This window comes from Silurus meridionalis, chromosome 12 (genome assembly GCF_014805685.1).
Source record: "Silurus meridionalis isolate SWU-2019-XX chromosome 12, ASM1480568v1, whole genome shotgun sequence".
Taxonomy (NCBI): Eukaryota; Metazoa; Chordata; class Actinopteri; order Siluriformes; family Siluridae; genus Silurus; species Silurus meridionalis.
Window position 1 is genome coordinate 26,418,518 of NC_060895.1, and position 14,680 is coordinate 26,433,197.

General features: G+C 48.0%; 1 protein-coding gene across 3 annotated transcripts in view; it reads left to right on the forward strand.

Moving 5' to 3' along the window:
* The window catches only part of chd7 (chromodomain helicase DNA binding protein 7), a 64,457-nt gene that overhangs the window by 13,219 nt on the left and 36,558 nt on the right, over positions 1–14,680 (forward strand). For all 3 annotated transcript variants that reach the window (XM_046862479.1, XM_046862480.1, XM_046862481.1), the window contains exons 2-3: positions 5,494–7,099; positions 10,753–11,147. In XM_046862479.1, coding sequence (XP_046718435.1) covers positions 5,633–7,099; positions 10,753–11,147 — 1,862 coding nt within the window. In that variant the 5' untranslated portion in view covers positions 5,494–5,632. The remainder of the gene's footprint in view (positions 1–5,493; positions 7,100–10,752; positions 11,148–14,680) is intronic.

Consider the following 14,680-nt stretch of genomic DNA (forward strand, 5'->3'; position numbering starts at 1 on the left):
ATAAACACATCAGAAATTTAATTTGAAATAAAACTCATCAGCGGTATTTGTTTCTCTCTCTCTCTCTCTCTCTCTCTCTCTCTCTCTCTCTCTCTCTCTCTCTCTCTCTCTCTCTCTCTGTGTGTGTGTGTAGCCTTTCAAATTCCTTTTCAATGTAAAACTTTTTTCACAGGCCAACAACAAAACAAACACAAATAATAATTTCCTTTGATAAAAAACAATCTTTTAACTATTAACAGTTCATACCTTAGAGTAGAAAATGTGCATAAAGACATCATTCATTCGAGCTCAGTTTCTACACTCTGATGCGCATTGAAGACAAAAACCTGCATCTTTTCTTATATACAAGTGCATCGTGTCTGGGTTTAGGCTCTGAGCTGAGCATCATGTCTGGGTTGAGGGACTGAGCTGAGGAAATCCTCAGGATTGAGTGAAGATGTTCATCAGTGAGACTCCTGAGTGGTGTTTTGTTCATCTTCATTAAGAGAACAGTTACACACACAGATATTTGCTGGTGAACACAGAGAGGATTTGAGCAGCTTGGGCACGTAGTTGGAGCAGTGTGTCGGGGAGAAACATGGAAACTGTGCAGCACACAGTCATACTTTGACTCGAGCGTGTCTCTACACTGGAGTTCAGTCAGCTCCATTTGGAGGTTGGTTGATGCACTTTCCAAGTCAACCACAAATGGATCAAATCTGCGTTTCTGGGATTCAAAGTCGGTAAATCTCTGGGTAAATTCAGTTTTTCAGCGGCCTCGACTGACACTCCAACGCACTAACAAAGCATTCTGGGATTTGTAGTATTAGCAGTGTATGCGTTATATACTGGCGTGCAGTTCTAATACACATTTAATGAGCTCGCGGGCCAAATATAATTACACCGTGGGCCAGATTTGGCCCACAGGCCTGAGTTTGACACCCTTGGTGTATATGGTGGACTGTGTGTGTGTGTGTGTGTGTGTGTATTTGGTAGACTGTGTGTATATCGTGTGTGTGTGTGTGTGTGTGTGTGTGTGTGTGTGTGTGTAAAGCTGGCAAATGAAAAAAATGTGACAAATTGGTGTTTTTTCTCTTTTGCCATGATTCCTCTGTTCTATGTGTGTTTGTATCCGTGATGTAATAGGTGGTTAAGAGAGAGAGAGAGAATTGTGGAGGTCAGATTGGTTAATCAGTTACTGGGGCACTAAGTGCTAGAGTTAGGCAGTGTGTTAATGACCTGTGTGTGTGTGTGTGTGTGTGTGTGTGTGTGTGTGTGTGTGTGTGTCTCTCTCTCACACACACACACACACACACACACACACACACACACACAGTTGGTACTCATTCAGGTTAAAACTTTTATTCTGTTGTCTGTCAGTGTTATTTCAGGTGTGTGTTTGAGTTTAGTGCAGTTTACTTTCTATAAACTTTATACAAATATGGTGTACGGCTTGGACACCTAGTGATGTCATCATGAGTGTCACAGGAACCCACCAATCAGCAGCTTCCATTCAGGTTTCAGACACACCCCTACCATACTTTTTTCCCATATTTCTTCACTCTTTTTTTTTTTCTTCTATAATGTTTTGAATTTTGTGTTTAAGCTCAGAGGTGATGTGTATGTTAGTGAGTATACACACACACATTGAAATGAGTTACTGTTTGAATAAGCACAGGACATTATACTGGAAATTCTTGTTAGCGTACTAGCTTGTTGATTTCATAAACACAGAAAGTGAGGTGTGTGTGTGTGTGTAATTGTATTTTTTTTTTGTTTTCCCCTGCCTCTGTCATTTAAAACTAAATGATTAGTGATCTAAACAGTGGAGTTTTGTGTGTATGGCTGTTTTTCTCCTCCATTTGTTGCTTCTGAAGCGAGTGAGCGTGTGAAATTAGATTTCCTGCTTAAGCCTGCAGCGTGATTATCCACATGTGTTAGCAATCAGACTCACGTCGGCTATAATAAAGTTCTCATTCAGTAACCTGTGGAACATCAGGACTCCCTCAGCACCCTCAGACTTCCTGACCTCAAAGTGCGTTAGATGGTGGTGGTGTAAAGGTGGCTGTGGTCTTTATACAGGTTTTGTGGACAACTGACAGGTGAAGAAGTGTGTAGGGTTTAGGTCACTCAGAGGCGTGTGTATGCACGTGTGCAGGAATAAAGCCATTAAAACACTTAAAAACTCGAACTAATGAGTTTGATTGGCTGAACCTAAGCCCTGCCCACGCATGTTCGTTAGGTAATCTTCCTAAGAAAGCTTTAATCAGTGTAAAGTGTTTGATTGGAGGCCAGAGAGTGAGGTTCAGTGTTCAGCAGGGTCCAGTTAGTGAACACGGTTTCCATAATAGATCTGTAAATAAACATCGAGCCTTGCGGTACTGTTGGGCCAAATAAATATATATATAATGCACATACATACACGTGATATTAGACAGTGAGCAGACTATGGTGAGCTCTGTGGTGCTAACAGGAAATGCCTTGTTTTTTATTTCTCAGCACTTCCTGTGCACTTCCAGTCACAATGCTGTTGTGTGTTTATCTCTGTAATGAAGTGCTCATCCTTATATAGTGAACATGTGTAAGAACCCTGCACGTGTAGAAACATCACGTGTATGTGTGCTCAGTCCCTTCACAAGTGTGCGTGTGTGTGTGAGAGATTAATGAGATGTAAAATGGGTCTGTCCTTCTTCCTGTTCAGATGCATGCATGATATTTTACTCGCGCACACACACACACACACACACTCACTCAAGTGTTGAGGTTTAGTCAGGAGCCCTAAGTGAGTGGGTGTACCCTGTGTGAAAAGCTCTTAACGTTTTCCTGGTTATGTGAGCAGTGATTTTTGTTCTTTCTTTTCCTCTCCCCCTCTCTTTTTCTCTCTCTCCCTCCCTCTCCCTTACTCTCTTTCATGTTTACTCATTCCTGAGAGTTGCTGAAAATGTCTGATAGTGTGTGTGTGTGTGTGTGTGTGTGTGAGGAAAAGAGAGAATTGATTTGTTTGTGGTTGTAGAGATGCAGAGGGGAAACTTGTCTTCCTGCTATGAATCATCACCTATAGATGTTCTGTCTATCTGTCGGCCAGTTTGTCTAATAGATCTCATGTGCTTTATGCATCATTGTAATATACTGTATTAATAATACAATGCTGAGTGTGTATAGCTGTTTATCTGTGTGTGTGTGTGTGTGTCTGTACAGGAAGTCACACTGGCAGTGACTTGCTCCACACACACACTGCTGTCTCACATTACTCTGCCTTGGTTTTCTCTTTTCCATATGTGACAGGAAGTAAATGTATATTACATAAGAGGCCATGAGAGGAGTCTCTGTAGGGTGGAGTTATTTACCATTACTCAACAGTTTCCGGGTGTGTGTGTGTGTGTGTGTGTGTGTGTGTGAGAGAGAGAGAGAGAGAGAGAGCTGTGGCAGGAAGATGACTTTCAGTTCTACTTGACTGAGCAGGAGACATGCCTTTATCAGATGAGAAAATGTTTCTCGAGCTGCGAGGTTTCTGACCGTACTTTTGAAGAGAGTTGTGAAAGGGTTGTAAATGTCCTGACTTTATTTAAAATGTTTAAAAGATTGTATAAATGACTCTTTGTGAATGAGATTCTCCTAGATTTCTCAGTATTAGTTAATTGGGTGTATTTTGTGCCAAACCACATTAGGTGTAGTCAGGGATCCAAACCTGCCCAGGGATCAGCTTCTCACCTGTGGAATTGAGGATTTGTGGAAATAGTACTGAATATCACAGCTCTCTGTTGCTAGGTTTAATGGACGCACCCCCTGTGTAACAGCAAAGAAAAGTAGCTGCTTTCCATAGCTTTACTCATCTATCATTTATCTCTTTACTTTTTTTAAATTGAGATTAAAATGTTTGTATGTAAAAGATTCGTCCGTCAGATTAAAATTTCGGGTCATTTCAGTTTGAAAAATAATTCAGCAGTCACACTGATCTCTTGTGTGTGATGTTCAATCCAGCACAAAATCTATACAAGTTCTTACTGAAAGGTGTTCATAATGCCAAGTGTGTGTCACTGCTCACTTGTGATCTGATCACCCAGGGCACGTGCTGATGACAGGTGTGAGAATGTGTTCGAGTCAGCTTGTGTTTTTGAAGTATTATGGATCAGTTTAATTTGATTTTTTTGGAAGGTTTGTATTGTAGTTTAGAAATAGACGACTGGAAAACCAAGGAAAAGAGGGATGGGTTGGGGAAGCGGGAGGCCAAATGAAGAGCAAAAGGGGAGGAGTAGTGAGACGTGTGTGTGTGTGTGTGTGTGTGTGTGTGTGTGTGTGTGTGTGTGTGTGTGTGTGTGATGGGGGATGTTGGTTGAAGTTGAAGCAATGCATTCCTCACCCACCCCCTCTCATGCATGTGCACTCTCAGCCTTTAATCGAGGACGGACACACACACACAGCCCAAACCCCATCTCCGGCCTGGTTTATCTCACATCTCCATAATTCCCTCAGCTCATCTGATTATGTTGGTCAGGTTAAGGAGACACACAGATGTGGATGTATGTGTGTGTATGTATATTTACGCAGACGCACACTTGCCAAGACACGCAGATGTAGCTGTAAACACACACACACACACACACACACACACACACACACACGTGCTTCGGCGGCAGCACAAAGAGCTTTGGTTTTGGAGGCTGGGTTTCAGCAGGTGGGAGGCCTGGCAGCTGCTCCACTTTAACTACTGCCTGCTCCTTTTGTTCTTTATGAATTGTAAAGACAGAATGAATGAGTTTGTGGTGTGTGTGTGTGTGTGTGTGTGGGTGTGTGTGTGTGGGTGTGTGTCCCTTTGTTGCTGAGGGTAAAAAGGCTTGGGTGGAGGGGCAGGGATTAGAGGTTGGCTTGAGAGTCAGTTACAACTGACCCAACTGAAGTGGGGGATAAAAAGAAAATTATTTAAACTTGATTGAGGGGTAAACTGATGACTAGAGTCTATGCTGTTTCTAAAACTGCATTTTATTTACACAGTAGTGCCCAATTTTGACTTTTATTACTTTAAATTCTCAGAAGATTCAGCTGTTACAAAAGGTACCACTGAACCCTTTGGAGGGAGTAGGGCACATGGGGGGGCCCTTTGGAGGGAGTAGGGCACATGGGGGGGCCCTTTGGAGGGAGTAGGGCACATGGGGGGGCCCTTTGGAGGGAGTAGGGCACATGGGGGGGCCCTTTGGAGGAGTAGGGCACATGGGGGGGCCCTTTGAGGAGTAGGGCACATGGGGGGGCCCTTTGGGGTAGTTGCTCCTAATGAGGCTAAATGTTGCTAAACTGATATCTAGTTTTCTTAAGTCCTACTATGAGAAGTGCAGGACGTGTCACAGGAAGTGCAGGATGTTGCATGCTCTGTAGTTTTGTCCAAATCTTTGTCCTCACTTTACAGCCGTACCTGAGTCTCATAAACAGATTTTTATTGTCAACACATTGGTTTCTGTTATTTCTATAAAAATTTATATATTTCCAGTCCTAAATTGTTCCAATTTTCTCTCCCTTTAGGCCTGTATAACCTGCTGCTGCGTTCTCTGATGTAAATTAAGGAAACATGGAGTGACATGCTGTGGATTAGCTAGCGGATTAGGACGTGTACAGTGCACGTTTTCTACTCTTCCCCACTTTGTCCATCTGAAAGTCAAACATGGCCGACCCGGGAATGATGAGTCTCTTCGGAGATGATGGGAATTTATTCTCGGATGGTTTAGAAAGTTTGGGGGATTGTGGGTACTCCTCCCAAAGCCAAGCCAATCCCATGAACCAACAGATGACACACGAGCACCAAGCTTACAGCCAGATTCCTTCTTCGCTCCACCTTTCTACACCTTCTGTTCCACCTCAGCCCAAGATGGGGCACCACTTTGATCACTTCGGACAGTATGACCCCCAAGGAGGTCGCATGAGTGCTAACGGCCCGGGCCCGGGCCAAGGCCCAGGCCCTGCTAACGGGATCTCCTCTCCTCATTCACGCTATCATGGCGGAAATGGCACAGCTGGTGGACACCACGTTTATCCAGGAGCACAGGGTGATGGGAGAGGTGGAGGACCAGGAGTGGGGCAGTCATTCCAGGATGGTGGAGAAACTGCACCCGGGAATAACTGGGGTCCTCAAGGAATTCAGATGCCTGACCAAAATCAGTTTCCCCAGGCACAACAGCAGCAAGTTCATAGTCATCAATTAGGCCCTTACATGGGTCGCTCTGAATTTGGTGGTATGCAAGGGCACAACCAGACTCAGACTCCTCCCAGGATGAACCACTTCTCTCAAGGTTTGTCTCAGGAAGCGAACCGTTTTATAGGACACATGGTGACCAATATGGCATCTTCTGCCTTGCGGCATCCGTCTCAGACTCCACAGCATCAGCAGGCTGGTCAGCAATTTCTTCATCATCCAGAGTCACAGTTTCCCCAAAGTCCTTCAAAGCAGCAGCAGCAACAGCAGCAGATGATTAGTGGGCGAGGCCACCAGAACATAGGCTTTAGCATGAACAACCAGCAGGTTGCTAACAGCAGCTCAGGTCAATATGCTCCTTATCCTCAATATGGCAACCTAAATCAGGGATTAGCCAACGCTTCAGGGATGAGCCTCAACACCAGCAACAACCCCAATGCCCCTGTGCAGTGTTACCCCACCCCTGCAGGGCCACAGTGTTACCCAGTCAACCAGTTACCCCCCCAAAATATACATCCGACGCAGCCCAAAATGTCACAGCAGCAACATCTTGCTCCTCCACCACCTCCTCAGGGATCATATGCTTCTCCACCTTCCATGTCACCTATGAGGAACCTGGGGGGAAACCCTGCTGGAACTCCACCTCCTCAAAGAGGCCAGGGTCCAATCTCACACCCACAGCAGCACCCCCAGATGTATGGCACCTTGTCACCCAATCAGAGAGCTATGAATGCACCTAACCAAGCAGAGGTTCTCCCTCAGCAGCTGCAGACATCTGGCTTACAGTTCCAGCAGGTGCAGCAGGTAAGAACTCCTCCTGCACACTCTGTGCCCCAGCAGCCCCTGGGCTCTTCTCCTCCACCAACCCTGCTGAGGAACTGGGTCTCCAACCCACACTCGTCACCACCAGCTAACCACCAGCAAGTGCCTCACATGCAGGTGAGTGTGTGTGTGTGTGTGTGTGTGTGGGATGAAGGGTAGATCAGTGAGTAGATATGGAACATTGTCTTTTTATGCAGGTGAGCTGAGGGGGTGGGGGGAATAAAACACAGCCATGGCACCGGGGGGGTGGGGGTGCGCGCATTTGGTCTTGGAAAGTCCTCATTGCGTGTGGGTGGGGGAGGGGCTTTCTTTGAAGTTGGGAAATCTTTTTTCTTTGATCTTTGTATTTTGAAAGTACACATTATGCTGATTAATTCAGTTGTTGCCTCCACAGTCAAACCTTTTCCTGTGTAGTGTTGGTGGAAATGCACTCGGTGTACAGATATCATGTTCTTTTTTGTGAATGTTAAGAGGTAGGTGAGTGAGTGAGTGTGAGTGAGAGAGAGAGACTGAGATGTGGCACTAAAGCTTGAATCAGATCTGAGGTCAGCGATGGTGAAGTGTAATCATCAGTTTACCCTAAACGGTTGTTTATGCTCGTCACCATGGTTGCAGTAAGGCTTTCGTGCTGGGATTAAACTTTTGACCGGGTCAATGCAAACAATAAAACATCCAATCAACAGCCAGGATTGTGTGTTTGTGCACATGGCATTGTGGGAAATGCATTTTTACAACAGTTTATTTCCTGTTCTGTGTCCTGACTCCGCCTCCACACACAGGCGCCACTGTGCTAATCTCTTAACCCCCCCCCCACCCCCAACAAAGGGGAAATGGTCTCTTCCTGCACACTCACTCCTCCCTGTCTGCACTCCTTCCTCTCCCTGTCTTTCTTTCTTTATCCCCTGTTTTTTATTTCTATCTATATCACTGTGTCTCACCCTTGATGTCATTCTTTCAGTTTCTCTTTCTTCTTGTTGACTGTCTCATATCTAAAATTTGTTCTTATTGCCCCTCTCCCTTTTTCTCTTCTCACTTTTCTTGTTCTCTCACATATTTATTTCTTATTTAGCTTTGTCTCATTCCTTCTCAGTCTTTTTGTACATTTCATTATTGTCTGTCGTCTTCTCTGATGTACGTGTTGATTCTCCTGCAGTCTCTCTGTACCTGTGTGTGTGTGTGTGTGTGTGTGTGAGGTAATGGTGGTCAGATGGAGGAGGGGTCAGTAGGGAAAACAGATTAGTGCAGGTCATGTGACTCGGATGTGCAGTCAGCCTTCTTCCTCTCCTGACCTCTTTACACACAATGACTGGTCTTTAGTGTTCCTGTGCTGCCTGCAGCGCTGTGTTCCTCTCCTCTCCTCTGTTCTCTCTCTCTCTCTCTCTCTCTCTCTCTCTCTCTCTCTCTCTCTCTCTCTCTCCTGGTGTCTTCCTCTACTGATAGTGAGCTGACATTTGAGGATGTCAGGATTAATTTGCACTCCTCCTGTGTGTGTGTGTGTGTGTGTGTGCGTGTGTGACCTACATGTCGAACGGCAGTACCTCTTCTTGCTCTTGTGCACTCGTCTCATAGCCTCGGGGCTCATAAGCCTTTATTTTCTTTCTTTGTGTCTTACTTTTCTCCTGTCTTCTCCTTTCTTTTTCCCGTGTGTGTGTGTGTGTGTGTGTGTGTGTGTGTGTGTGTGTGTGTGTGTGTGTGTGTGTGTGTGTGTGTGTGTGTGTGTGTGTGTGTGTGTGTGTGTGTGTGTGTGTGTGTGTGTGTGTGTGTGAGAGAGAGAGACACACTGGCCTCCGGAGCAGCTGTGCTGCTGTTTAATTATTGAGGTTAGGGTGTCTCGGCGTGACGCTTCTGCAGCTTTAGGCAAATATTTGATGAAGGATAGCGTGTGTGTGTGTGTACGCGCGCGCACGTGCGGTGCTCATGGCCCACACTTACCAGACTCTGTGTGTTCTGGAGCTCTCTGCTGAGGTTATACACAGGGATTGTACTGATCTGTACAAAGTTCACACATCGCTTGTGTAAAGGGATGTATAAGAAACAAATAAAATACATAACACTACACCCTTGAATAGGGTATAGAGATACACACCCTTCTGTACAGTCTTTAAATGCTGAAGATTTGTGCGCTAGAAAACACCTGATGTCACACAATTGATAGAACAACCGAGCAATCAGGAGGTTCAGCCGAGCTCCACGGTGAGAGAGTGGATGAAGAATGTGAAGTTAGATAAGTGAGAGGAGTTTGTCGTTGGCACTTGTGTAGGTGATGCAGTCTTTTCTCCTTCACATTTATAATACCCACAGTTTGCAGCTGTTTATCACCTGTGTAGGATGTAGGGCTTTAGATGTTTCTACCAGTCAGTTAACGTTTAAGGCCACGCCCTCTGCTAGAGTCTGAGGTCTTCTGTGTGGATAAAAGAACAGTTTGGGTGTGTGTGTCTTTTGCTGTTGTTTAATATTATGGGATGTATCATATTTCCAGATGTGAGGAGGTTTGTAAAGCCTGTGTCAGTAAGTGCAGGCTCGGTGGTGGTCCGAGGCAGGCCCGAGCATGGATCTGGTGCATGGTGTTTTAAACGAGGTTCGAGTCTCAAGCAGAGGTGCCGGGTTTCATCAGATGAATTGGGTGTTAGCTCATTCTTCATCTGCTGCACGCAGGGGGGTGGAGGAGGATAAAAAGCCTCCTTCAGGGAGTATTTAGCTCTCGTAGTGCGCACTCTGCCTGCTAGATTAACCCACCCCCCTCGGAGAGATGAAACTTTATACGGAGCATATCGCATTCTGGACGGCGGCGGCTGTCAAATTAGAGATGCACAGAGCGTCCTGTTGTCATTCATGCAATTGATTATTGGATGAGGGGAAGAGATGAGACGTTTATCGGTTAAAGCTGCAGCAGCAGCAGCGGTGGAGGAGAGGTGGAGGTGGTGGTGGATGTGGTGCTCTGTGACCTTGTGATCATTTTGCATGCAAAGTGCACCTCACGCTTTTAGTCCGTTACAGGAAATTTGCATTTCACCACCAAGATGAGCCATAAAACCATGATGCAGCACAGCCTGGAGATCGTTTATGTCTTTCGCCCACCTTCATAATCACACTCATCCTTCACATTTATATATTTAAAAAGAAATCCAGAGCCAAAACATCACCAGTGTGGCCAAAAGGATCACACTACACACAATACACAGCTCTGTTTATTTGACATAATTGGATGGTACACTAGAGGCTGTGTGAGAGAACAGAAGTGTCATTAAGTTATTTATTAAAATGTTCAGATAAAATTGTGTATTTGTGATAAATATATAAATAAGTTTAATTTCAATTCATTTTTATTTGTATAGCGCTTTTAACAATGAACATTGTCTCAAAGCAGCTTTACACAGATAATGACTTTGTTCTAGTTAGTTTACATTGTTCTAATAGCTTTCAGTGATGTTTATTCAGAATCTTAATGATTTATATTTGTATTTATATTCTTTTTGCCCCTCTCTGTCTCCCTCTCTGTCTCCCTCTCTGTCTCCCTCTCTGTCTCCCTCTCTGTCTCCCTCTCTGTCTCCCTCTCTGTCTCCCTCTCTGTCTCCCTCTCTGTCTCCCTCTCTGTCTCCCTCTCTGTCTCCCTCTCTGTCTCCCTCTCTGTCTCCCTCTCTGTCTCCCCTGCTCTCTCTCTCTCTCTCTCTCTCCTGGTCTGGGTGATAAATGAAAAAGTGATGGAACAGGTTTCCTCTAGTCTCCTTTAAAAGTCTTTTAACTGTGTTTTGTCTTTTTCTTCTTTATAGCATTCTCCATCAGATGCTTCCCAAACCCCATCCTCCACCCACATGTCCACCCCAAGCTCCTCCCTGCACACAGGTAGCTGTGAGTCTCATCCCCCTGGCAGTGAGCCCAAGCCCAAGAAGAAGAAAAAGAAGAAGGCAAAGGTGGGTGAGGTGGCAGTGGGGGAGAAGGATGAGGATGTTAGCATGGATGTGGGTGGAGTATTAAGAGGCTCAGTAGGTGATGGCGAGATGTCTCCACCGGAAAAGAAGAGCAAAAAGAAACCAAAGCAGAAGGAGGCCAAGGACGCGAAAGAGCCCAAGACTCCCAAAACCCCGAAAACTCCCAAAACACCCAAAGAACTGAAGGAGAAGGTCAAGACGACCGCACCTAAATCCAAGAGCTCCAAGAAGCCTAGGTACACACGCGCACACACACACACACGCACACACACACACACACACACACACACACACACACACACAGGGTTTAACTCCATAGTCCATGTTCAGTAAGGTTTATAAGCATGTGAGAGAGGAGGGGGTGGGGTGTACTTTGGTGTACTTGGGTGTACTGCTACACCAGCATGCTACAGGACTGGGCTCCCACAATGCACTGCATGTATTAGTCAGTTATTAGCTACAATGGTGTATTCAGTGTCGCTGAGCTCCATCTGCACCAGGACACAACACCCTCTGTTCCCACACATGACCTAATGCATCATGGGTAATCTGCACTGAAGTGGAGTCCCCTTACAGGCTGTTTATTTTATTTATTTATTTTAATTAATGCTTGCAGTGGTTAGATGGCCATGCAGGGGGGGGTGTGTGTGTGTGTGTGTGTGTGTGTGTGTGTGAGAGAGAGAGAGAGAGAGACACACACACAGACATTTTTCTTCTGGTCTCCAGTGCAAGGCTGTAATGTGATCCGGCTCAGGAATGTGATGCTCCTCCTCTCACCTCCATCATCTATGGGGAGGGGGGTGGAGCTAGAGGTCATCTCAAGGAGGGGTGTGTGTGTTGGGGGAGGGGAGGTGTGTATCCATTCAGGATGGTCGTTAGTGTCATTAATCATGTGGTGAAGGCGGATCTCTGCTTTTTAAATGTGTTCCATTAATTTATTTATTGAATCTGGGTTGCCAGGTTGAATCCCAGTCTGTATTCACCTCCACATGTGTGTTGCATCTGTTGTGGTGTGTGTGGTGAGTCATGGATGTGTCACAGCCTATAAAATCCTTCCCTTGGTTTTTAACTTGGTGTTCCCATCCAGTAGTGAGTAAAACTATAACACCTTACTGAGCCACTCCCGCTGCTCACATGCGTGTGTGTGCACGCAGACTTCACATGACTACTTCTGACACAGTAATCCCGTGTGCGTGTGTATGTGGATTAAAAGTGCTTTGCAATGCAAATACGCTTCTCATCTTTACTTCGTTGACATGTTCCCAAGCAACCTTGCATTTTACACATGAACACCGTTTTCTTCCCCTTTAACTGTGTGTGTGTGCGCGTGTGTGTGCGCGTGTGCGCGCGCGTGTGTGCGCGTGTGTGCGCGCGCGTGTGTGTGTGCCCCTTTCCTGGTCTGACGCAGACACATGCGGGCCATCACAAAGTACATCCTGTACGCTCAGATCGGCGAAACCACAACAGTGGTGGTTGCATAGGAAGTGCTGCAGTGTGTGTGTGTGTGTGTGTGTGTGTGTGTGTGTGTGTGTGTGTGTGTGTGTGTGTGTGTGTGTGTGTGTGTGTGTGTGTGTGTACTTCTACCTCACATGCTCTGTTGCTCTCTGTTTGTCCTTAAACAGCACGATAAACTCCGCCCTTCCTTTTCTAAAGTTTTAAAGTTGTATGACATTGAAGCTCAAAGATGACAGAGGAAGAGATTAGAAAGACTTGTTCTTTTTTTGGGGGGGGGATGAGAGCAGATGGAATGAGAGAACAGAGCAGAAGGAAGAAAAGGGGAGAGAGACTTAGGGTTAAAAAAAAAAAAAAAAACAGCAAGGGAATGAACTGATTATGGTGGCCATAAGGACCACCACACACACACACACACTCTTATCATCCAATACAATCTCTCTCTTTTCTAATTCTTTCATGTCTGTTTTCTTACACACTTCCTTTTATATATATATATATGTGAGTGAGGGAGGCGAGGGTGAGGGAGGCGAGTGAGGGAGGCAAGAGTGAGGGAGGCGAGGTTGGGTAGATGAGTGAGGGAGGCGAGGAGTGAGGGAGGCAGGCGAGGAGTGAGGGAGGCAGGCGAGGGGTGAGGGAGGCAGGCGAGGAGTGAGTGAGTGAGGAGGAGGCGAGGTGAGTGAGGTGAGGAGGGAGGCGGTGGGGGTGAGGAGGGAGGCGAGTGAGGAGGAGGCAAGAGTGAGTGAGGTGAGGGAGGAGGCGGTGGGGGTGAGTGAGGAGGCGAGGAGTGAGTGAGGAGGGAGGCGAGGAGGCGAGGAGTGAGTGAGGAGGAGGCGAGGTGGGGGTGAGGTGAGGTGAGGAGGCGAGGTGGGTGAGTGAGGTGAGTGAGAGAGGCGAGGTAGGTGGGTGGGTGAGTGAGGAGGCGAGGTGAGTGAGTGAGAGGCGGTGGGTGGGTGAGTGAGTGAGGAGGCGAGGTGGGGGGTGAGTGAGGAGGTGAGGAGTGAGGAGGCGAGGTGGGTGAGTGAGGAGGCGAGTGAGGAGGCGGTGAGTGAGGAGGAGGCGGTGAGTGAGGAGGAGGCGGTGAGTGAGTGAGAGAGGCGGTGGGTGGGTGAGTGAGGAGGCGAGGTGAGTGAGTGAGGAGGCGAGGGTGAGGGAGGCGAGGAGTGAGGAGGCGAGGAGTGAGGAGGCGAGGAGTGAGGAGGCGAGTGAGGAGGCGAGTGAGGAGGCGGTGAGTGAGTGAGGCGAGGAGTGAGTGAGTGAGGGAGGCAGGCGAGGAGTGAGGGAGGCAGTGAGGGAGGCAGGCGGGTGAGTGAGTGAGGAGGCGAGTGAGGAGGCGAGGAGTGAGGAGGAGGCAAGAGTGAGTGAGGTGAGGGAGGAGGCGGTGGGGGTGAGTGAGGAGGCGAGGTGAGTGAGGAGGGAGGCGAGGAGGCGAGGAGTGAGTGAGGAGGAGGCGGTGGGGGTGAGGTGAGGTGAGGGAGGCGAGGTGGGTGAGTGAGGTGAGTGAGAGGCGAGGTAGGTGGGTGGGTGAGTGAGGAGGCGAGGTGAGTGAGTGAGAGGCGGTGGGTGGGTGAGTGAGTGAGGAGGCGAGGTGGGGGGTGAGTGAGGAGGTGAGGAGTGAGGGAGGCGAGGTGGGTGAGTGAGGGAGGCGAGTGAGGAGGCGGTGAGTGAGGAGGAGGCGGTGAGTGAGGAGGAGGCGGTGAGTGAGTGAGAGAGGCGGTGGGTGGGTGAGTGAGGGAGGCGGTGAGTGAGTGAGGAGGCGGAGTGAGGGAGGCGAGGCGAGTGAGGGAGGCGAGGAGTGAGGAGGCGAGGAGTGAGGGAGGCGAGTGAGGAGGCGAGTGAGGAGTGAGGGAGGCGAGGTGAGTGAGTGAGGAGGCGAGGTGAGTGAGTGAGGGAGGCGAGGAGGAGGGAGGCGGTGAGGAGGCGGTGGGTGAGTGAGTGAGGGAGGCGAGTGAGGAGGCGAGGAGTGAGGAGGAGGCAAGAGTGAGTGAGGTGAGGAGGGAGGGAGGCGGTGGGGGTGAGTGAGGAGGCGAGGTGAGTGAGGAGGAGGCGAGGAGGCGAGGAGTGAGTGAGGAGGAGGCGAGGTGGGGGTGAGGTGAGGTGAGGTGAGGGAGGCGAGGTGGGTGAGTGAGTGAGTGAGAGGCGAGGTAGGTGGGTGGGTGAGTGAGGAGGCGAGGTGAGTGAGTGAGGCGGTGGGTGGGTGAGTGAGGAGGCGAGGTGGGTGGGTGAGTGAGTGAGGAGGTGAGGAGTGAGGAGGAGGCGGTGGGTGAGTGAGGGAGGCGAGGAGTGAGGAGGCGAGTGAGTGAGGAGGAGGCGGTGA